Below are 24289 nucleotides of genomic sequence, written 5' to 3'. Positions count from 1 at the left end.
ATTGTGTAGCATTATAGTAATTTACAGTTTTTGGGTGTGTCAACTGCTCTTCTTTTATTCTTTTTTATTAATTTATTATGAAGAAACAGGAAAAGTTTTACCATTTATTTTCACAAATACCTAACAAAGTAAATTTTGGCACATTAGGGACATCTTGGATTATTTTGTCCCTAAAACATCTATCAAAATAGTGCTTAAGACTTCCCTGTATTTTATTCCAGCACTACATATGTCTTTAGAGGGCAACATAAAATGGCTTGGAGAAGTTATGGCTGAAATAGGACCAACCCATTCACAAAAAAGCGAGGAATGGAATATCTTTGATGTAAAACAAGCCAATGCCATCATTGATTACTTAAAAATCAGGTATGGATTTTTTTTCAATAGTATTTATTTTTCATTTCACATTTTCTAGAAAATATCTATTAAATAAAAAGTAATTCGGTTTTTAGCAAATTCAGATTTTATGCAGTACAGAATTTATGCAGTAATTAACCCAATCAGTAATTAGATAATATTCAAATCTTCTAATAAATAAAAGTTGGAACATTAAACATTTTAGCTAATTTTTAATTATTGTAATAAAGGACTGTGTCTGATAAATATAATTTCATATAGAATTGTAATAAATTATCTAAGAATTTCTTTTTTCTCTGCATCTCTAATTAATATCCTTTTATAACAGAATAATTCAAATTAATCAGATTTAATTATAATAGACTCTATATTTTAGGTATTTGACCTTTTCAACACCTAATTTTACATTTTAAGAAGCAACATTCATTTTCATTTAAATGTTTTTTTAAATGCTTTGTATTAGAAATTGAAGACATTTATGAATATACTTCCTTAAATTTATTGTGTGCCCTGAAATATTTGTAGTATTGACCAATTAAACTCATTACGTCTTACTTTTTTGCTTAGAAAATGATGGTGGATGGAGGGAAAGTATTTTTATTACAGTGATTCTTCACTGGTGAACTAAGAAATCTGTCTTTTTATGTAATCTGTCACTTTATATAGCCTGTCACAAGGTCTGCAAAAGTCATGCATCTTTCCAAAGGGACATTTTTAGAGTTTGCAAATACTCAGACAAGAGTAGGTAAAAATATTTTGCCTAACTAAAAGCTCCTGCAGAATATCTTTGTTCCTCTTACAATATATACTCCAGTGCTTTTCAACTTTAAGATTTAATATTCTAAACTAAAGAGTGCCGAGTGGTATCCTAGACATGCTCATGGTTTGCTTGGCAAGGATCCTGGTTGTAGTCTGGAAGCTTTTTAAAAATTAGTATTCTTAATATGACAAAGTTTATATAGTGGTTTCCGGAATGAATTAATAATGGCATATGATATAATATGCTTTTTATATGATAGCATATGATACAATATGCTTTTTTATATGCTAGCATTTGATATAATGTGATTTCTTAATATAAAAACATACCTCCTAAAGGAGTCTCCCACTAAAAGCCACAGTAGTTTTCATACCAATTAGAGTAAGGCAGCGTCCTTGTGTGTGGAGAGGGGAGGAGATGGAAATCCCAAACTGGAAGAGAAATTGTTCATTCTGCCCATCAGGGTCTGAGGATCACTGGGCAAGAGGTAGCCTCCTTTGCAAATTGTATTGGCATCCTTCTTTCCGTTCTCCCTCTGTTTGAACATGCCAGGTTTCTCTTGTAGAACACATTTTTACAGCTGAGCTCTAAGCTCAGGAGGTTTATAATGGGCACGGGGACTGATAGTTAACCATAGCAGTAAAACCCATGCAAGCACCATAATGATGCTTTCTAGACGGTGGAAGACAGTGGCCCTTTCCCTTTTATCTCATCTCTAGGCATTATTTGGGATCTCAATGTTAGCCACCTTTAGATCCTACCCAGAGTAATTTCATATACCCCAAATCCCTAATCTTACTTCTTGAGGAAAAAAAGTAATATTTAAGGGATTAGTCCAATAAAGTAAAACAGAACTGTTTTTGATGATGTTAAATCTTCATATGGTGATTGTAAAGAAATTATAGATTTTAAATATCCCTATTACAGAAAAATAAAATATCGGTAGGATATCTGGAGTTGATACTGAAGCTGTATAAAGGGAAATGTGCTTTTCTATAACACCTGCTCAACTCCCTCAGAGGTCCACAAATGTAGGTTTAATGGTAATTAAATCATATAATATTTTTCATTTTGAGGACTACAAAGCACTTTTATAAATATGAAGGTAACTCAATTATCAAAAGTACAAGTGTGTTTCGATTTAACCTGATATTAAGTTTACTCAACCACTAAAAGCCCTAGTCAATTTAGGGAGAGCAATTTTTAGAACATGACCCATAGCACATGAAACTTAACTGACAATAAAATTGAAATTTCATTTGATGCTCTTAATACAGTCTGTCATGTGTCTGTGAATTGAAAAACTAATCCCAAAATTCCTCCCCCACATTACTATAAGTACAGGCAAAATCTGTTTGTGCAGTATATATTGTATAATGTATATACACATATAAATACAATATAAAGGCTACTGCTGCTTTTTAATGTAAAGCATCATTTACATTTATATCTCATCCAAGTACACTTCTGTCATTGTGACTTCTACTTATTCCCTGGGAATTAGGTGAAGGTAATGTGCACAGACATATACCCAGTACAAGAAAATCAACCTGCCCCCATTGCTGGCATGAAGCTGGATGTCTTGACCCATTTTCATTCCATTTCCCTTCAATTTAGGACTAAGACTAGATGTTTGACAAAACAGTCTAGGAGCTTGACTCGGCCAGAAGTCTAAAGGAAGAAGGAGAAAATGCTTTCCCACAGTTCAAGTGTCACTTGTTCCCATGTAAAACCACCTAATAGCTCCCCGGTAAATCTGGAGAGTGGGGTCCAGTGAGGCAGGCGACTTGGCCTAACCCTGAGAAAATGGCTCCATAGGTGCCTCCCTGGGACGTCTCACTCTAGTCCTGGCCTTGCCACCAACACTGAGTCTTTGACCACCACATCCCAGTCATGCATTTTAGTTTCATTGTAAACAGTTTATTTACCTCTTGGCATGGGACAATCTAATTCCTATATGCAATCAAAGAATAAGGCTGAAAGATTATGAAATCACAGGAAGGAAGATTTATGAATTAAGTTCTTTGTGCAACACAAGATAGAGAAAAGGAAATTTTATACTAGTTCACTGAGAGAGAGCCAAGCTATTTCCAGAATATTCCATAGTCTTTAATTTTTCTACTCAAAAGCAGTTATTGCCTGTTCAATATTTTTGACCTTAAAGCTTTCTCTAGGTAACCAGTGCGAGGGAGGGAGAATTTGAATTTATTTTCCTTCATTTAATTATCAAACTTCTTTGATCTGGTGTATTGTTTTAGCCAACAAATCAAAGTGCTGTCAAAAGCTAAGTTTTTCTGAATGTGGATGAGTAATTTGAATGTACAAGGTTTTTCTTTTTTCCAAAAAAAAAAAAAAAAAAACCATGAGTGAGCCTGCACACCCATCACTTTTTAACGGGTTGTGTTAGTGGTGAGATCAACTGCTAATATAACTCGGAGAGACCCAGCTGCCTGAGGATCTCTTCACTGATTTCAAATGAATTGAAACTTTGATCCATTACAACATTCAGGAGAAGCCATTATTATACATGCTCTGTAGCTACATTTTGCAAATGTTAATTTCTCAGTTATATTAAAATCAATTTTCTTAAATAGCAAAAGGCACCAGAGTGAAAGAGAAACCACTAAGACATTTTTTGTTCTTAGGCATTTTACTGTATTATGAGTCTATTAATTTTCCCAACCAGCAGGAAGAGAATTAGAAAAATTCAAATATTATCACAAACAGGATATTAGAAGTCATCCCTTCAGTAAATTTTAACTCTCAATAATACGTTTTGAGCTCTTTAAACTTACTAGAAATATTTGTTTTAAGGCCCTCCTATCTTTTGGCTCTTTCTAGCTTTCGTACACTGCCCACCTAGTCTTTAGGGTAGGAAATGAAGAAACGATCTTTTTTAAATTAGTACCTACCTTTGATGTGTGACTAAATATTCTGCAGGAAAATCGGACATCTTTTAAATGGATTTCAGTTCACGTCGCATCATTTTTCAGTTGTTATTGGAGATTAATTTAATCTTGAAACAGTTTGGGAATGCAAGAAGTAATTGACATGGAAGTAGATTATAGAATTCAGTGCCATCCATGGCAGAGGAAATTGACTACAGTTTGAAGCAAAACATAGCAAATAATGTGAAGTGTGATGTTAATGTAGGGATGGTGCATTATTTGGTGTTAAGCCAGGAAAAATCAAGATGCAATCTAATTGCTCCCTTATCCCAAAGCTATCTAATCATCCAAGATGGATTTACTGATACTATTCTAGGTACTATGCTATATTGTCAATGTCTCAAAAGAATAAAACGAATTTTTTAGCATCTCTGGACAATTTCTTTTGTAATAAAGGAGGTGGCTGTCTCTACATTAGCGTTTAATTATCTTTATCTTGGTCGATATGAATTTTCCTTTACATATTTCCTTTTTTTCTTGAAATAAATTTATCAGAGCTGCACATTTATTTTGTATTTCAGCTTATTTCAACACTACAAACTATATGAGTTTCTGTTCTACTCTACCAGGGAAGAAATCGTGATAGGAACTGAGGTAAGTAATTTATCTAGATGGAGCCAATTAAGCTGAATCACTTAATGCATGCTGATCAGCATCTGGATCTTTAACTGCTTAAAGCAACCTCTTGTCAAGATTATTCAACTGTTAATATAACCAACTAGGAGTTTGCAAAAAGAATAATTATATAAAGTGAGCTTTGGATTAAGAAAATAAGCTGTCTTTTGGCATTAAAAGCATTGTTAATCACGTATAGTTTATGTGGTTATGGATTATTTGACAAAGCTCAATTGGATAGGGTATATATGTCTTCATACAAATAAAATCAGGAAAAATGAGTTAAATTAATTCAGTTAAATCTCTTCTAATTTTACATTTATTTTCAGTCTGCTCATTGTTTAAAGCATAATTCAAATCCCACTTCCTTAATGAAACAAACCTACCTTAATTGCATCATAGCTCAAACACAGGATTTAGACAAACACTTCTAAACACAGTCTATGATTTTATTTCTATTGATCTCTTTTTGCTGGATTTCGACTACTGTTACACCAATAGGCACATAAATATGCACCATGTTATATGGTTTTCTGACTGTTACCTGTGGATCCGTATAGTCAATACAACTCAACAGCAGTTTTCTTTAAGGCAAGGATTATCCACTGTTTTTCTACCTTGGCATGTAGTATAATGTGGGACCCACTAAGCCTCTCAGTTAAAACTGCATAAACCATCATTGGCAGCACAGAGAACAGCACTTCTACAGCAAATGGTCTACCCGGAGGCACTTTGAACAGGCTTACATTTAATCACATATTTGTAATTGTTAGAAATGAATCCTGAGTAGGATAACACCTTAAGGAAATGTTCTGAGGGTGCCATACAAAGTGCTTCCTGTAGGTTCTCAATCATTTTAAGAGGCTTCATTGCCTCCTGGAAGTATCAGGGACAGGAGTGGCCATCATCAGAAGTAAACAGTGAATAAGGGGATATTCACATTATCTTTATAACTTCCCTGATATTGAGAACCATATGGCATTTACCAACTAGTCTGTCTTCCTGAACGTTGTTATTCCGGAGTTTGTTAATCGCTTACTTCAAAAACACCTCAGCCACTGTTACTCTCCATTTGAGAGCTCGTTCTAATGCCAGTCTTTTAAAAATGAGTTGCAGGGAAACAAGGAACAATTTTTGCTTTTGACTTGACTTTCCTTGAAATTACTTCTTTGCAATCTCCTCATACTGCAGCTTAAATTGATGTCACTCGACAAAGTTTCACTACAAATGTTTCCATTTCAGAATTACATCATATCGAGTGACAGCATTGCAATAATTATCACCTTGGAATATGACCCTGTCTCATCTATTCAGCAAAACCTTGGGGGAATAACAATGGCCTTAACAGTGACATAAGTAGATATTTAGAGTCATCAAGAAAAATTTTCAGAAAGAACACTCTCTCTCTTTGTTAATTGCACAATTGTGCCTTTCTTCTATATTGTAAGAATATATTTAGGAGACATTGATGCTTATGGAAAGATAAAATGGATGAAGTAGACAGGGATTGCTGTTTTATTTTCCATTGCCTTATTTTCCATCCCCCAAGCTGATCAGAAATATAACAAAATCCTTAAGGAAAGGATATCAGGTCTTCAAGAATTGGAAGAAAACTCATGGAATTTTAGAGGAGTAACAAAGCAGATATTATTCTACAATATTTTGTAGCATTTTAGAAGTGCCTGATAACCTTTGGTAAAAATAATCTGTTTTTTAATTGACAACCTTTCTTGGAGGAGGCAGGGGCCTCCCTCACTGCTGTGATTATGTGTGCTGACCTCAGTGCTATGGGACCATACAAGGGCCACAGGACAACCACACACATGTTTCAAATGTAACACTCAGGCAAGCATTCAAATTAAATAACACTGAAGAAATTTAGTTTCTTTCTTAGCCGTGGATAGAATATTAGAACAAAACACAAATCCTCTCTATTCATAGAAGTATCTGTTCATAAAGGAAAAAAGAATAGTGTAATAGAATATCATCATTTTTTAACTCTTGATAAATAATAGATCTAGGCAACGATGATGACTGGCTGCTAACATCACAAAAAGAGAGAAAACCAGACATTACTTGCCTCCTAATAAAAATATACGAAACTGTCCATAAATTGTTCTTGCTGAACATTTGAACTGGTCACTGTGCTGGTCATTCTTCTAACACTAATTACCCATTGACTGGAAATCTGGAAGACAGAGGAACATATTAAGGATATCACAGGAATACAATTAGCAAACCAGGTTGTGGGAGATTCTATGAGACAGAATATGTGTGATCTCCAACAAATAAATTGCAAGGAAGTAAGAAATATATAATGGATGAATCTGTAGATTAAAAATAACTTGAATTGAACTGCAATGTAAGTATCTTATTTCGACTCTCAGACAATCAAACAGACAGGCAGGCAGACAAATAAACCAAAACACAAACACAAAACATTTATGAGATAATCAGGGCATTTGAACATTGGCTGCATGTTTGGTGATGGCTGCATACTAATTCCTGAAACCTGTGAACATGTTACCTTATATGGCACAAGGAAATGTGAAGATTTGACTGAGTTAAGGAGTTTTAGATGGGGAGATTATTCTGGATTACCCAGGTGGGCTTAATGTAATCATAAACTTTCTCATAAGAGAAAGAGAAAGTCAGGAGAGTCAGAGTCAGAGAGGGGGAGATTTGAAGATGCTAGATCAGCCTTGAAGGTGGAGGAAAAGGCCACCACTTTGTTGTATGGCTTAATATCTGCTATGGCAATGCCTTCTTATTATTCTGCTTCTCAGTATTCTCTTGATTATTATTGTTCATTTTTCTTAAATATTCAATTTAGAATTAAACTCGTGCATACGTGGGTTTTTAGTATACGGCATATAAAAGTATTTAGAAAGTGGCATTTAAAAATCAGTTGGGATAATTGGCTACATGTTTGGTAACAAGAACTTTGATTTCTACCGTGTACCAGTCTTAAACTTGAGTCCAATTTATTTTTTATTTTTTACTTTTTTATTTTAACTTCTCAATATACATTGTAGTTGATTTTCGTGTCCCTTTACCTGTTCCTCTTCCCCACTCCCTCTCTCCCCTCCCCCCCAACTACATCATATTTGCTCACTTGTCTTAACAAGTTCAAGGAATTGTTGTGATTGTTGTATCTTCTTCCCCCCCCAATTTATTTGTTTGTATATTTATTTATTTATTTATTTTTAGCTCCCACAAATAAGTGAGAACATGTGGTATTTCTCTTTCAGTGCCTGACCTGTTTCACTTATATTTTTCTCTAAGTCCATCCATGTTGTTGCAAATGGTAGCATTTCGTTCTTTTTTATAGCAGAGTAGTATTTCATGGTGTAGATATACCACAGTTTCCTTATCCACTCATCTGATGGTGGACATTTGGGCTGGTTCCAACTCTTGGCTATTGTAAATAGTGCTGCAATAAACATGGGAGTACAGGTATCCCTTTGGCATGATGATTTCCATTCTTCTAGGTATATTCCCAGCAGTGGAATAGCTGGGTCATATGGTAGATCTATCTGTAATTGTTTGAGGAACCTCCATACCATTTTCCATAAAGGCCGCACCATTTTGCAGTCCCACCAACAGTGTATGAGTGTTCCTTTTTTTCCACAACCTCACCAGCATTTATCATTCTCAGTCTTTTGTATATTAGCCATCCTAACTGGGGTGAGATGGTATCTCAGTGTGGTTTTGATTTGCATTTCCCGAATGCTGAGTGATGTTGAGCAATTTTTCATGTGTCTGTTGGCCATTCATATATCTTCCTTTGAGAAATGACTATTCACCTCCTTTGCCCACTTTTTAATTGGGTTATTTGCTTTTTTGCTGTAAAGTTGTTTGAGTTCCTTGTATATTCTGGATATTAATCCTTTGTCAGATGTATATTTTGCAAATATTTTCTCCCACTCTGTTGGTTGTCTTTTCGTTCTCTTGATTGTTTTTTTTTTTTTTTTTGCTATGCAGAAACTTTTTAGTTTGATATAATCCCATTTGTCTATTTTTCCTTTGGTTGCCTGTGCTTTTGGGGTCATATTTTTGAAGTCTGTACCCACACCTACTTCCTGGAGTGTTTCCCCTACCTTTTCTTTAAGGAGTTTATTGTTTCTGGATGTATAATTAATTCTTTAATCCATTTTGAGTTGATTTTGGTATATAGTGAAAGGCACGGGTCTAGTTTCATTCTCCTATATATGAATATCCAGTTTTCCCAGCACCGTTTGCTGAAAAGGCAGTCTTTTCCCCAGTGTGTAGACTTGGTGCCTTTGTCAAAGATCAGATGGCTGTAAGTGTACGGGTTGATTTCTGAGTTCTCTATTCTACTCCATTGATATGTGTGTCTGTTTTTATGTCAATACCGTGCTGTTTTGGTTATTATAGCATCATAGTATAGTTTAAAGTCAGATAGTGTTACGTCACCAGCTTTATTTATTTGTTTATTTATTTGCTCAGGATTGCTTTGGCTATTTGTGGTCTTTTGTTATTCCAAATAAATGTCTGGATACTTTTTTCCATTTCTGAGAAAAATGTCATTGGAATTTTGATGGAGATTGCATTGAATCTGTCAATCACTTTGGGTAATATGAACATTTTCACAGTGTTAATTCTTCTGATCCAAGAGCATGGGATATCTTTCCATCTTCTTGTGTCCTCTTTAATTTCTCTCAACAGTGGTTTATAATTCTCTTCGTAGAGATTTTTCACATCCTTGGTTAACTTAAGTATTTTGTTGTTGTTGTTGGCTATTGTAAATAGGCAGGCTTTCTTGATTTCTTTTTCTGCATGTTCACTGTTGGAGTATAGAAATGCAACTAATTTTTGTGTGTTGATTTTGTATCCTGCAACTTTGCTGAAATCATTGATCAACTCTAAAAATTTTTTTTAGAGGCTTTAGGCTGTTCAATATATAGGATCATGTCATCTGCAAACAGGGACAGTTTGACTTCATCTTTTCCAATCTGGATGCCCTTTATTTCCTTCTCTTCTCTGATTGCTCTGGCTAGTACTTCCAACACTATGTTGAATAGGAGTGGTGAGAGTGGGCATCCTTGTCTAGTTCCTGTTCTTAAGGGAAAATGTTTCTAACTTATAGAGAGTCTTTATCATGAACAAATGTTGAATTTTGTCAAATGCTTTTTCGGTGTCTATAGAGATGATCATATGGTTTTTGTCTTGGCTTTTATTGATGTGATGTATCACATTTATTGATTTGAGTATGTTGAACCAACCTTGCATCCCTGGGATGAATACCACTTGATCATGGTGTATAATTTTGTGCATGTGTTGCTGTATTCTGTTAGCTAGTATGCTATTGAGGATTTTTGCATCTATATTCATAAAGGATATTGGCCTGTAGTTTTCTATCTTTGATGTATTTTGGTCTGGTTTTGGCATCAGGGTGATGTTTGCCTCTTAGAGTGAGTTTAGGAGAATGGCCTTTGATTCAATCTTTTGGAATAGTTTGTAGAGAATCGATATCAATTCCTCTTTGAAGGTTTGATAGAACTGTGCAGTGAACCCATCCAGTCCTGGGCTTTTCTTTGTTGGGAGCCTTCTGATAATAGCTTCAATCTCTTTTATTGTTATTGATCTGTTTAGATTTTCTATATCTTCTTGGCTCAGTTTTGGTAGTTTGTGTGTGTCCAGAAATTTATCCATTTCCTCCAGATTTTCAAATTTGTTGGTATATAGTTGTTTATAGTAGTCTCTAATGACCCATATTTCTGAGGTATAAGTTGTAATATTGCCTTCATCATTTCTAATTTTTGTTATTTGGGTCTTCTCTCTTCTTTTCTTACTTAGCCTTGCTAAAGTTTTGTCAATTTTATTTAATATTTCAGAAAACCAATTTTTTGTTTCATTGATCATTTATATCATTTTTCGGGTTTCTAATTCATTTAGTTCTGCTCTGATATTAATTATTTCTTTCCATCTACTAACTTTGGGTTTTGATTGTTCTTGTTTTTCTAGATCATTAAACTGAAGTGTTAGGTTGTTTATTTGCCATCTTTTCATTCTTTTGAAGAAGGCATTTAATGTGATAAATTTCCCCCTTAGTACTGCTTTTGCAGTATCCCACAGGTTTTGGTATGATGTGTCATTATTTTCATTAGTTTCAAGAAATTTTTTGATTTCCTGTTTAATTTCTGCTTGGACCCATATGTCATTAAGTAGAATGTTGTTTAATTTCCATGTGGTTGTATAGTTTCCAAAGTTTCGTTTGTTATTGATTTCTAATTTTCATCCATTGTGATCTGAAAAAATACATGGAATAATTTCAATTTTTTTGAATTTGCTGAGACTTGCTTTATGACCTAACATGTGGCCTATCCTGGAGAATGTTCCATGTGCTGATGAGAATGAATATTCTGAGGTTGTTGGGTGGAATGTTCTGTAGATATCTGCCAAGTCCAATTGGTCTAAAGTGTTGTTTAGATCTTGTGTTTCTCTATTGATTTTTCACCTAGATGATCTGTCCAATGTTGAGAGTGGGGTGTTCAGGTCCCCCTCTATTATGTTGTTAGTGTCTATCTCATTCTTAAGATCTAATTGTGTTTGCTTTATAAATCTGGCTGCTCTGATGTTGGATATGTGTATATTTATGATTGTTATGTCTTCTTGATGGATAAATCCTTTTATCATTATATTGTGTCCTTTTTTATCTCTTTTTATGGTTTTTGGTTTAAAGTCTATTTTATCTGATATAAGAATAGCTATTGCAGCTTATTTTTCATTTCTGTTTGCATGGTATATCTTTTTCCATCCTTTCACTCTTAGTCAATGTGTGTCTTTACAGGTCAGGTGAGTCTCTTGAAGGCAGCATATTGTTGGGTCCATCTTTTTAATCCAGTCAGTCTGTGTCTTTTGAGCAGGGAATTTAATCCTTTTACATTTAGAAATATTATTGAAAGGTGTTGATTTACTCCTAGCATCTTATTGATTTTTGTTTCAATGTCTTAAGTATCTTTTGTTCCTTTCTTTCTGATTTTCTGTTTGTTCTGTGTTTGTTGGTTTCTTGGGATGGTAAACTATTTTTTATCTTTATTGTTAGCATTTCTGTTTTACTGGTAGGTTTTGTTCTTTCTTGAGCATTAGTGGCAGTGATCGTTGTTTTTCAGGAATCAAACCCAGTACTCCCTTGAGAATTTCTAGTAAGGCTGGTTGTGTGGTAGTGAACTCCCACAGTTTTTGTTTGTCTGAGAAATATACTATTTTTCCTACATTTTGGAAGGATAGCCTTGCAGGGTAAAATATTCTTGGCTGGCAATTTTTGTCCTTTAGTATTTTGAATACATCATCCCATTCTTTTCTGGCTTTTAGGGTTTCTGATGAAAAGTTTGATGTTAGTCACATTGGGGTTCCCTTATAGGTGACTTTCTGCTTCTCTCTTGCAGCTTTTAAGATTCTCTCTCTGTGTTTGAGTTTTTCCAGTTTGCCTATAACATGTCTTGGAGAGGATCTTTTTGGGTTGAATATGTTAGGGAATCTTTTGGCCTCCTGGTTCTGAAGATCCATGACTTTCCCTATACCAGGGAAGTTTTCTGCTATTATTTCATTCAATATGTTTTCAATGCCGTTTCCTTTTTCCTCCCCTTCTGGATACCCTTGATTCGTTTATTTGAGTGCTTAAAGTTGTCTGTTATCTCTCTTAGATTTTCTTCATTTTTAAAAAATCCTTTTTTCCTTTTGCTGTTCTGCCTGTGTTAATTCAAACAGCCTGTCTTCAAGGTCAGAAATTCTCTCTTCTGCTTGTTTTAGCTTGCTGGTTGGACTCTCTGTTGTGTTTTTTATTTTGTTGAATGCATCCTTCAGCTCCACAAGGTCTGCTACATTCTTTTTCAGAGAATTGATTTCTTTGTATATTTCTTCTTTCAGGTCCTGTATATTTTTTCTCATTTCATTGTGTTGTCTGAGTTTTCTTGTATCTTATTTAGTTTCCTTAGAATTGTTGCTTGAAATTTCTTATCAGTCATTTCAAGGACTTTCTGATCTATAGGATCTAGAGCTTGAGAGTTAGTATTTTCCTTTGGTGGTGATGTACTTTCTTGATTTTTCATATTTTTGGTATCTTTCCTTTGGTGTTCAGTCATTGTGGCAGGGGGTATCACAGTCCACTTGTTCCACCTTAAAGTGTGGCCTGGATCTTGGAGGCACTGCCAATTCTGGACAGCAGGTACTAGCCTGGGCTGGGGCTAGCATGGTGCCTACCTTTTCCAGCACAACTGGCTCGGGATGTGTGGGCCTGGCAGCTCTCAGGCCTCTCTGGGTGTCAGAGACAGGCCTGGGCTGGAGGTCCTGCAGCACCTGCCCGATCTGGCACAGCTATCTCAAGGTGTGTGGGCCCAGCGGCTCTTGGGCTTCTCTAGGCAGCAGGGACTAGCCTAGGCTGGGGCTCCCATTGCACCTGCCTGTTCCAGCACAGATTACTGGGGACTTGATGAGTCCATTTTATTAAGAGATCTATTTCCCATAATAGCATACATATTCCATAATGGCAAACTATAATTTGGTCCAACGCTTTCCATGATCTAGAAAAGAGGAACAACTTTTTTTTTAAGACTTAAATGTTTGTAAGCTTAGCTAGCAAAGTTCAAAATCATTATGGTTCCCAGAGGTGATCCTGACATTTGGAAATGCTTTTTACCTATAGACATCTACCAGTTTGAAAAAAGTAACAAAGAGACTTAAAAGCTGAGAAGTGGAGCTTTGGTGGACACATGTAGCTAGCAGAACAAAAATTGCAGAGGGAGGAGACTATAGTAAACCTGGCAAGTGGTATTTTGGGACTCCAAAGGACCACATTTTTAAAGATCACCCCTCACATGAAATGAAGTTCAGTTACAAATTATCTCAGTTTCTGGTAGATTTAGTTTATCCATGTGTAATGCTATTAACCTCCTCTCTAAAGTAAAACAAAATCATGCTGCACTACAGATTATATAAACAGTTTTTCATAACCAATGTCAGTCACGTAATAAAAATCACCAGGCACACAGCAAATAGAAACACCAGAAGTATTCCAGATGGTGGAATAATTAGTCATGTACTTTAATTATGCTTAAGAAATAAGGTATATTCCTGAAAATAAAATATAAGATTGGATTTCAGCAAAGAAGTAGAAACCATTAAAAGTACTAAATAGAAACTCTGGAATTAAAAGTACAGAAATTAAAATTAAGAACCAAATGGATGTGTTTAAATAACAGACTTGTCATGGCTGAAGAGAAAAATTGGTAAACTGGAAAATAAGTCAAAAGAAAAATCTGAAATGAAGTGTGGGTAGGCAAAAGCATGTTAAACACAGAGAAGATATAAGAGAATATGGATCTAGTGAAAAAAAGTGACAGAGATGCCAGAAGTCAATGGCAGAATGAGAAGATTAGAAGCAATGTTTGAAGAGCTAATTTTCCAGAAATAACCAACAACATTTGGGCATAGATTTAAGAGTCATTGTGAAACCCCAAATACAAGTAAATCCACACCTAAGCATATCAGAGTAAAATTTCTGAACATGAAAGGTGAATACATTCTTAAAGCCAGTCAGAGGGAAAAAAGACATATTTCCTTCACAGAAGCAACAATAAGATTGTCATCTGACTTCTTAACAAAAACAATGAGAGCCAGAAGACAATGAAGTGACTCCAATTTGTTCTAAGGAAATAAGTGACGATCTAAAATTCCATACCAACAAAAATATTCTTTAAGAAATGAAGATTTTAATGAGATTTTCAGAGAAATGAAAAGTAAGAAAATTCATTTCAAAGAAAAACTCACTAAAGGAAACGCTAACAGGTATTCTCCAGGCATAAAGGAAATAATTCCAGATGGAAAGTGAGAGAAATAGAAAGAAATGACGAGCAAGCCAAATGGAACAGATGATAGATAGATGGTAGACAGGCAGATCTAAGTAAACATTGCATGTATTACACAACGATGCTTTGTAAGGCTTAAAATACACAATGACAGTAGCATATAAATTGAGAGGAAAGAAAATGAATTAAAGTATTCTAAGGTTCTGGCATTGTTTGAGGAAAACAAAAGTGCTTGTTTATAAGCATTTAATAAGTCAAGGATGAATATTATAATTTCTAGGGTAAGCATCGTGAATACATTGTAAATGCTAAGTAATGGAAGAAAATGGAATAATCAAATCAGTTTAAAGTGCTAAATTTAAAATACAAAACTGTAAGAGTATGAGAAAAATATGGAGGAAAATATTTTTAATTGTGAGATTAGCCACCTAAAATTTTTTTACAAAGTTTTAATGAAAGATGCCATGAATGGAGAAAATTACGTTAAGTGAAACAAGCCAGGTGGAGAAAGACGAATACTGCATGTCCTCTCTCATATGTGGGAGCTAAAACAAAAATTTTAAAAGAAAGAAATATACAACAATCACTATAATCTATTGAACTTTCAAAAAGAAAGAACAGAACTGAGGCCACCAGAGGAGGGAAAGGAGGAGAGGAAATGGGAGTTAGCAAGAAATTGGTAAAGGATCACAAAAGAGTATTACATTTTGTAATGATAAATATAATAATTATCCTGATTTGAGCATCACATATTGCACACAGGTATTGATATTCAACAGTGTACCCTACAGATATGTACAATCAATTGTGGTTCAATAAATAAATAAATAAGTATTTAAAGTAAATGGGAGAAAACATTTTCAAATTAGCATATTAAGATCAGAAATATTTTATATGCAAATAGTTGCTGTCATAAAATAAGAAAAAGGCAAACAAGACAGCAGGAACATGGACAAAGAATATGAACAGACATATGCTTTACTGATAAACAGATATAGAGATATTCAACCCTTATGGTCATCAAAGAACTGCAAAAAAAAGGAAAAAATATTTTTCAATTATAACATTGGATAATATAAAAATATTTATTAATACCTTATGTTAATAAGAATGCAAGAAAACATGACTCTGTATATAGTTGATGAGTTAAGCCACTTTGGAGAGCAGATTGGTAAAACCTATAAAGTTTTTTGAATGTGAATATCCTTTGTCCCCTAATTCTAAGAATCTTCCCTGTAAACACATGTACTCATTATATACAGCTATTTATACCTGAACATTTATCATAGTGTGGTTTATAACAGCTAAAAATTGCAAAAGATAAATCAGAAGGGAAATGGTTAAATAAGATGAAGTATAGTCACACCACAGAAAACCATGAAGTCTTTAGAAGGAATGTAGTAGATTCCTGGGTATGGTTATGTGAAGATCTCTAAAACATATTCTTAATTTTAAAAGTGTAGAAGTAGAACAGTATGAATAGTGTTCCCATTTATTTATTTTTAAAAGAATATAGATAAAGCTGTAAATATATGACATGGATATGCACATAAGTGATAGTAAAAGAGCTAGAAGAATTTATGCTAACCATATAAATGGCTCACCTTTGCGAAGTGGAGTGGAAGTAGGAGTTGGATCAGATGTGAAAAGGGACATTGTATTCTGTATATTTCAGATTTCTGTTAGTCTTTTACAATGTGAATGTCTTCATGTATTGCTTTTATAATAATAAAATTGTTCTTTAGTTCATCCCCAAAAAGTACTGAGACACATTTTGTAAATTAAGTGCAGGCAAATAAGCATGCTTGCAAACTAATATATTAATAAACAGACAGACATCTTCTGGGTTTTTAAAAGATGAAGCTTAAATAGAAAAAAAACGTAAGTGAACACTCAATCTATAAAATTACTCTATAATTGTGTTGCTACCATATTTAAATTTTAAGTATAAACTAGGTTTAGCTGAAAAGTTTAGAGAGTAAAAATACGGTGTTGTGCTATAACATCCCAAATTTTTCCCCAGAAAATAAAATTGATACTATGAATTATGCGTATACACCACATTTTAAAAATATTTATTGAGTTTAATTGCACAAAAATGAGCACATCAAATCTTGGATTATTTGTACTTTTGAAGGTTATATTATGTACATGTATTTAAACATAGGTACACACACATATACATATTTTTGTTTGGATATAAAAAACCTTATAAGATTGTCTGCTTTAATTGTTTCCCTTATTTACAAAATTTAATAGATAGATAAGTTTATTTCTATCCATTTAAATCAGAACACGTAATATGGTTCAGAACTTCACTTTTATAACATGGACATTTTCACACAGGCCCTCTTTGCACCCCTCCAGGGGGCGCCATTCATGTTGTAGTCTATGTGTTTAACGGCGTTGTGCATTGCACAGCCTGTGCAGCCATTGGTGGAGGCCCTGTTTTCACAAGTGGTACTGTCTCAGGATCTGATTATTTTAAATATGATATACTTAGAAAGATATTTAAAGAAAATCATAAATATACCTAAGTGGTTACCTTGCCTAGAGTCATATTTTGGCAACTGTTCATAACCCAAAATAATACCACTAAAGATCGGCAAATATAGAAAATTCAGACCTTAAATCAGTGAATGTCAGCTGTATATAATTTCATGCTCTGCATACTTATTCCTAAAGCAAAAACAAAATAAAGAAAACACTTTTTTCTTCCTTATTTCAAAACCCAAACAGATTATGGGTGTTAATGACACTAAAAAATTGTTAGCTTTGTGGGCAAAGTAACCAGATAGAAACATAAATTTTGTTTTCTTTCTTTAAACTATAACGTTATGGTGTCCTGAATAAACAAAATATGAGACTTATGTAAATATACACCCCTTTTAAGGGGAGGGGGGATGGAGCAAAGACAACATTGCATGTCTGATCATATTTTGGAAAGGAGGAAGGCAACCGAAGCGTAGCTATAAAGATATCTTTTTTCTCTTCAGTTTACCCTTGAGATGCACCTATCAAAATAATCTAAACTTATCCAAGATTAAGATGCTTTTAATCTTGAAAAAGGCTTTTTTCTTGTTGGATGATTCTATTAGCAAACTGCTGGAAGGGAAAAATCATACAGCACACAATTTGTAGTTTGACCTGCTCACATTGGGTGTTGCTAAAGAAAATCAATCAGAAATTGTTGTGTTAAAATAACTCTATCTGCTCTACCTGGCATGTGTGACTAACTGTCTTTAGAATCTATCATTTAAAGAAAGTGGTGGACACTTGGATATACAGTTTATCAAACTTCACTCTAGCCCTTTTTTTCCAAAGCACAGAACGAAAATCATCCTTCCCTAAATATAAATCTTTTAAGGGAAATTCAAAAACATCTTTCTGCAGCAAAATAATTGACAGATGGCAGGAGCATAATTTAAAGATGGTTTGCATCACAGATCACATGGCCCCTCAGCCCTTGAGCCTGTCATTTAAGTCTTTCCTTCCCATCCGTTGGTGCATGAGCATCAATCTCAGATTCCTCTGGGACCAGAATCGCTGATTGAGCAAGGTGGGGCTTTTCGTAATAATAGTTTTCCTACTTACTTCTGCCTGCAAGTGTGAGGCTCTTCCTACTCCCTGAATACTCTCCAACATTTTTTTCTGCCAACCCAATGCTATTATTATTCCCTCACAGCTCAGTTTGTGAGACATTCCTCTTAGAGAAAAAAGAAAGGAAGGAAGGAAGGAGGGGGGGAGGAAGGAAGGAGAAAAAAAAATATTCTCTAACATTATTGTTGACATTTTATTTCCTCAGCATTAGATACCTTGTTCAAGAAAGCTATCATCATGTACTCTTTTAGTAATTGACTTCTAATTATAGAACTACATCTCACAGAACTAATTATACAGTTCCGTGAAATCAGAGTAATTGACATTATTGTTTCTCTTGTTTTTCTCAACATAGGAACTATACACATTCATCTAATGTTCGATAATTGTTTCCTGAATCAATTAATGTAAAAGAAGGGCATTTTTATTATATTGACTAATTCCAAAACATTATATTTGGAAAATAGTACTTTGATGTGTAGACTAAAGAACTTAAATCAATTTTTTAAAGTTATCAATCATTAAGGCTATTACCAGGAAATTAAAAGCTGCTTTTAGAAGAAAATATATTTACATTAGTCATTTTTAATTATGGAGAATCTGCTTTATATGGACCACCTTTGGAAACGTCTAATGATAGCCCACTATAAATCAAGACTCAAAAATAACCAGAGGCCACTAATACTTTTGACTTTGTCAAAATTTAAAACTTCTATTTTGGGGGATGAGAATGCCACAAAAAAAATTAAAAAGCAAACTTAAAATAAAATTTGTGTAAAAATGACAGAAAAGGCATAATAGTCTAATATTCTGTGTAATGATTTCTTACAAATTGATAAGAAAAAGGTAATGAGCTAATGGAAAAATTAACAAGGCATATTTACAAGAGAAGATATATAACTAGACAACAAACTTGTGCAAAGGTTTTCACTTTTTGCAGCACACAAGGAAATGCAAATTAAACTAAAATTATTACATTCTCAAAAATCAAAATAACACACTGTCATGTAAGAGTGTCATGAACTGGCAGTCTCAGAGACTGCTGGGAAGTATGTAAATTGGTAAACTTTCCAGAAAGCAGTTCAGCAAGATGTATCAAATTTTTAAATGGGTTTACCTTTTGAGCCAACAATTGTACTTCCCTGAGTTTATCCCAAGTAGATAATCAGACAATTGGCAGAAACTGGGTGCATATATTTGTCCATAATAGAAAAAAAGACATGAAGTACATAAATGTCTGTCGTTAGAAGGAAGTTTTAAAAATGTATGGTTTGTCTATGTAATTCTATCATCAAGAGTACTCACAGAGTGTTGTACTTATGATGGGAAGTTATTCACACTGTGTTAATTATGTGATGAAAACATGCTACTAAATGTGTCTATTGTGACTGCAGTTTATAGTTTCTACATCTATGTATACATACATAGACAATAGGTCTTGAAAGACATATCAAATGGTTAGCAGTAGGCATTTGATGTTGACTGTATATCAGACAATCTCTGCTTTCTCTTCGCATTTGTCTATATGTCCTGAAATTATTTTTTGCGATCAGCACATATTAAGTGCAGCAGTTTTTTTAAAAGAGAAATAGCTTAAACTGTTGACGTTTTACTCGATTCCATTTTATTTTCCTTATTCAGCAATATTTCTTTTTTTCTTGCTTAACTTTAAAAGATTGCATAACATTATGAAAATGTCTGTTTTATTTTAAAGAGATGCACTTCATGTTTATGTGATTAGGTAGTATTTTTTTCCCCTAAAGCAAAAGGTTCTATTGCAAATGAAGATTTAATTTTTCCTTGAAAATGAGCATCTTATTATTATATAAATCAAAAATTATAAATCACAAAAAATGTCCAGAGCAATCACAATAAGACCTAGAAGGCAGGACTTTAGCCACAGGATTTACTCTACTTACTGTTTAAGATAGTGTCTGGCCAATAGATGGCAGGGCGTAGAGGAACGAATTCAGTCTAGGAAAAATCAACATATCTCCATTCTGTAATTACATACCCACCGAATCCATTAATAATCCATTTTTCTGGTTTAAAGACAAAGTGATCATCAGTCTTTTCTAGGATGTCCAGACATGCCTAAGATGTAGATATCAGGTTCAGCAACCCACATTTGAAAAGGGACATTTTCAAATGAAAATGTGTTCAGAGGAAGGTAACCTGGATTTTCCAGGGCCAGAGGCCTCTGAAGAAAGAGAGATTCAGAGTGAATATAATGACCATCTTCAAATCTAAAAGACTTGCAAGATAAAAGAGATTTATCCTGTCTGCATAACCTTCAGATGGCAGACCAAAAGGCCAGTGGATCTTTTAGGAGAGACTTTTTGACTAAATAAATGCTATCACTTTCTAAATAATAGAAGTATCCAGAAATGGGAGAGAGGAGATGTGGGAGTGCAGGATGCATGCCCTTCCTTGCATTTATACTACCAACTCTTAGCACAGGTCCTGGCAAACAGAAGTCACTTAATAAATTTTATTGAATGATTGAGAGGTAATAAAGTTTATCATCATTGAATATATTTCAAGTTTAGCAATATGTTTTTCATTGAATGCTATTTTGTAAAGTTGTTTAAAGCATTAGATGGGAGATTGAGCTAGATGATCTATAAGTGACCATCTCAGATTCTTCTAAGGTTTTCTGGGATAATTTCAATTTGAACTATTTTGTTCTATTCTTCCCACAAGCACACCTCTAAATGTGCTTCTCGTTAGTAAAGTCCAAAATTTATGAAGGGCCAGTCTTACTCTGGGTAGCATAACTAACAGAATGACAAAGTGGATTCATCTCTACAGCCTGGAAATCACATTGCACTGCTACATGGAGTGGATAGAGAAATACAGTTGTTCTTAACTAGGAAGTCATTTACCATCGATATATAGCTAGCTCTGTCAACGAAGGCAGACTTACACATTAATAAATGTAATCACATGTAAGTCAACCAAGACTCTAGGGTGATATATTTTTATTGATTACTCTTTAAAAGAAGATTTTGGTCACAGTTCTATAATATTGGGCCACATACCAGTGTTTCTATAGTGTTCAAGTTTGATCATAGGCCACCTTTAAGGCTTGGTGAGTGGTTGACAGATGGCTGAGAATATGCAAGTATGCGTTGTGCAGAAAAGCATGCAAGTGAGGAGTCAATCAAGAGAGAGTAAACACACTTAGAAAGAGGCTACCTTATTGGTATTCTGACTACAGAATTGGGCAACTTTCTATGCAAATTCTGCAGCTGCATCAGCACCACTGACACTATAGGAGTGAAGAGGGAACAAAAGACAAAGTTGTCTGTGGATGAATAGCTCTGCTCTTGATCAAGGAAATAACATCAGGTAGATGAGGAAGACGGTTTTTATTTTTGTTGTTTAAGTTGCCTCTTTTTTTTTTTTTTTTCTTGTTTGCCTGGAGCGCTAATGACCATAGCAGAAACAGCAACTTTAACTGATGAATATGGAGTTTCATAGCTCCCAGAGCACGGCTTTTGGACTAATAAGAATATAGAGGGGAGCTGCAACCCACTTTCCCTTATTTCAAGATTTGCATGCCTGGTACACACAGTATCACACAAATGTGTCAATGCTTATGGGTACTTTAAAGAAAGAAAGAACCAAAAGGGTACACCATTGTTCAAGGATTTTTTCTACCCTTATTCAATTTTCTACGCTTAATCAATACATGGTAACTTAAAGAATTAGGGACTTGCGATCAGCTATTTTAGATGGGGAAAAACAGAAAAGCTAACGAATGCAGATATTTTGCTTCATTTAAAGAGTGAAAATCTGATTTGAATTATCTTTCCTTCAATCAAAAGCAAAATATATTAGATAAATATCACTTATTAGTATTCATGATCTGGAGCAACTCATGTCTCTGCTATGAAACCTGGCCTGGCATGTGTAGACCAAGCTGAATCCCCCTCTCCTATAGACCACTGTTCTGATTTGTACTAAGGCATTGTGCCTTACAGTGTTTGTTTATATGTAATCAGATCATAGCTGGGTTGCAGAGGCCTGCCTCTGCCTTTTGACACACAAACTCACACACATGCATACAGTTGATTCCTAAAAGCTTGAGGAAAATGGTGACATGTTACTATATATCTTTAGCTTTCTTTAAGAGGTCAGGCCAGAGATTATACATAAGGGATCACACAGAAATCTTGATATTCCCCTGTCCAAGTTTCCCCTGTTGGTTTTAAAAATACGTGCACAAATTCTTTAATACTTCTCCCCTCAAGAGGTAAAGCCTAATTCCTCTCCCCTTGAAAGTGGGCTGGACTTACTGTTTTGCTTCTAGTGAACAGAATATGGCAGAAGTGATGGGCTGCCACTTCCAAGAATAAGCTATAAAAAATCTGTGGTTTCCATCTTGGTTGCTCTCTTGATGTCTTTTTCTTGACTCATTTGCACTGGAGGATGCCAGTTGCAATGTGGTGAGGACACTTAAGAAACTTCTGGGGAGGTCCACGTGGCAAGGGCCTAAGACACTCCTATAGCCACATGAGTGGGCTTGGAAGTAGATCCTCCCCTAGTTGAGCCTTGAGATGACTACACACCTGACCCACAGCTTGACAGCCATCTCTCGAGAGACTCTGAGCCACAACCACCCAGCTAGATCACGTTCAGGTTTCAGAACCACAGACTCGTGTGTTTCTAAATGTTCGTGGTTTTAAGCTGCCAAGTTTGGGGTAATTTGTTATGCAGCAATACATAACTAAAACAGTTCCCATTTACAACAGCAGCTGAAATCCCTGTCTTTTGCCCCATATTTCAATCACCCCCCAAATGCTCACTTCGTATTCTTTCATTTTCTCCTCCTCTGTCTGGCTTCCCATGAACAACCCACTCTGGTCTGCTCTGAGCTCTCTTCAGTCTCAGAGAAGCCCCCTGGAATAATGGTAAAAAATCCAGTTCTCCACCATGAATGACCCATCTCCAAAATCATTGCACATATAGGTGCTTAATAAATAACTGTTCACTCTAAGTGAGAGCTAAAAAAGAAACAAACCACCACCACCACAATAATACTCTGAATTGTCAGAAGGAGAGAACAGAACTATGGCTACTAGAGGTGGGAAGGGGAAGAGGGAGGAGATAAGGGGAAAATTGGGTAATGGACAAAAAGAATAATTACATTTAGTAATGATGAATATATTAATAATCCTTATTTGATCATCACATATTGTACAAAAATACTGATAGTTAACTCTGTACCCCACAAATATGTATAATCAATAATTTCAATTAAAAAAATTAATAATAAATAAATATTTAATGTATTTGTAATCACATAAAGATTAAATTAAATTTAGATTACATTTAGAAAGTAAATAAATAACTGTTCATAGAATAACGAGATTTCAACTTCTTTTAACTTATGTAAACAAAAAGCATTCATTTGAAAAATATCTTCTTGACAACTCAGACTAAAGTCATAGACCTGCTTACGTGTTTGAAACTGAGCCTTTTATAAGCAAGATGTGCTACTAATAACTATAAAACTTCACCTGGTGCCTGAGCCAGGCAGACATTGGACTCAGTGCACCGTTTGGTTTCTGGAACAAGATAGACAAACATTTCAATTCCACGAGGGCAAAGCTGAAGTACAGTTAAAGCTCAACAAGTACTTTGCCCTAAGGAACAATTCCAGGTTCAAGGCCACTGTCTTTTAAATGCATTTCCAGTTCCAGGTATTGCCTTTAATCTCCAGGTCAGTGTCTGTCGCCACCTGATTACCAAGGTATTTCTTGAACAAATGTAGTATGCCTACCAGTGTTCTGAGTACTCTGGGGGTTTTAACTGTTAATAAGCCAGTAAGTTTGTGTACCGATAATACTTTCACCACTGTCATGTGACACTGGTTAGCAAAAGGAACACAGCTACTCATAATGCTAACAGCCTAGCAAGAGAAACAGACATTAATTTAGTAAACCCACAGGCATATAATCACAAACCAAGTACTGTAAAGGAAAGATACAGGTTACTGTAAAGAGGTGTATTAAAAAGCCTTCTCTAATCTGGGGATCAATGAATGAAGGAAGGCTCCTCTGAGCCAGTTATCTTTTGGTAGATATCTAGGGACAATGTGTTAACTAGGCAAAAGTGTAGGGCAAAGAGAAGTTAAGTTTGTTGAGCATTTACTATGTGCCAGAAATTATATA

General features: G+C 34.7%; 1 protein-coding gene across 4 annotated transcripts in view; it reads left to right on the top strand.

Moving 5' to 3' along the window:
* CABCOCO1 (ciliary associated calcium binding coiled-coil 1) overlaps window positions 1–24289 on the top strand; it is a 117188-nt gene that overhangs the window by 23520 nt on the left and 69379 nt on the right. For all 4 annotated transcript variants that reach the window (XM_063103355.1, XM_063103354.1, XM_063103356.1 and 1 more), the window contains exons 4-5: window positions 222–366; window positions 4587–4659. In XM_063103355.1, the coding sequence (XP_062959425.1) occupies window positions 222–366; window positions 4587–4659 (218 nt within the window). The remainder of the gene's footprint in view (window positions 1–221; window positions 367–4586; window positions 4660–24289) is intronic.

The sequence above is a fragment of the Cynocephalus volans genome, chromosome 7 (genome assembly GCF_027409185.1).
Source record: "Cynocephalus volans isolate mCynVol1 chromosome 7, mCynVol1.pri, whole genome shotgun sequence".
In the NCBI taxonomy this organism is placed as follows: Eukaryota; Metazoa; Chordata; class Mammalia; order Dermoptera; family Cynocephalidae; genus Cynocephalus; species Cynocephalus volans.
This window is presented reverse-complemented; position numbering and strand designations above follow the sequence as displayed.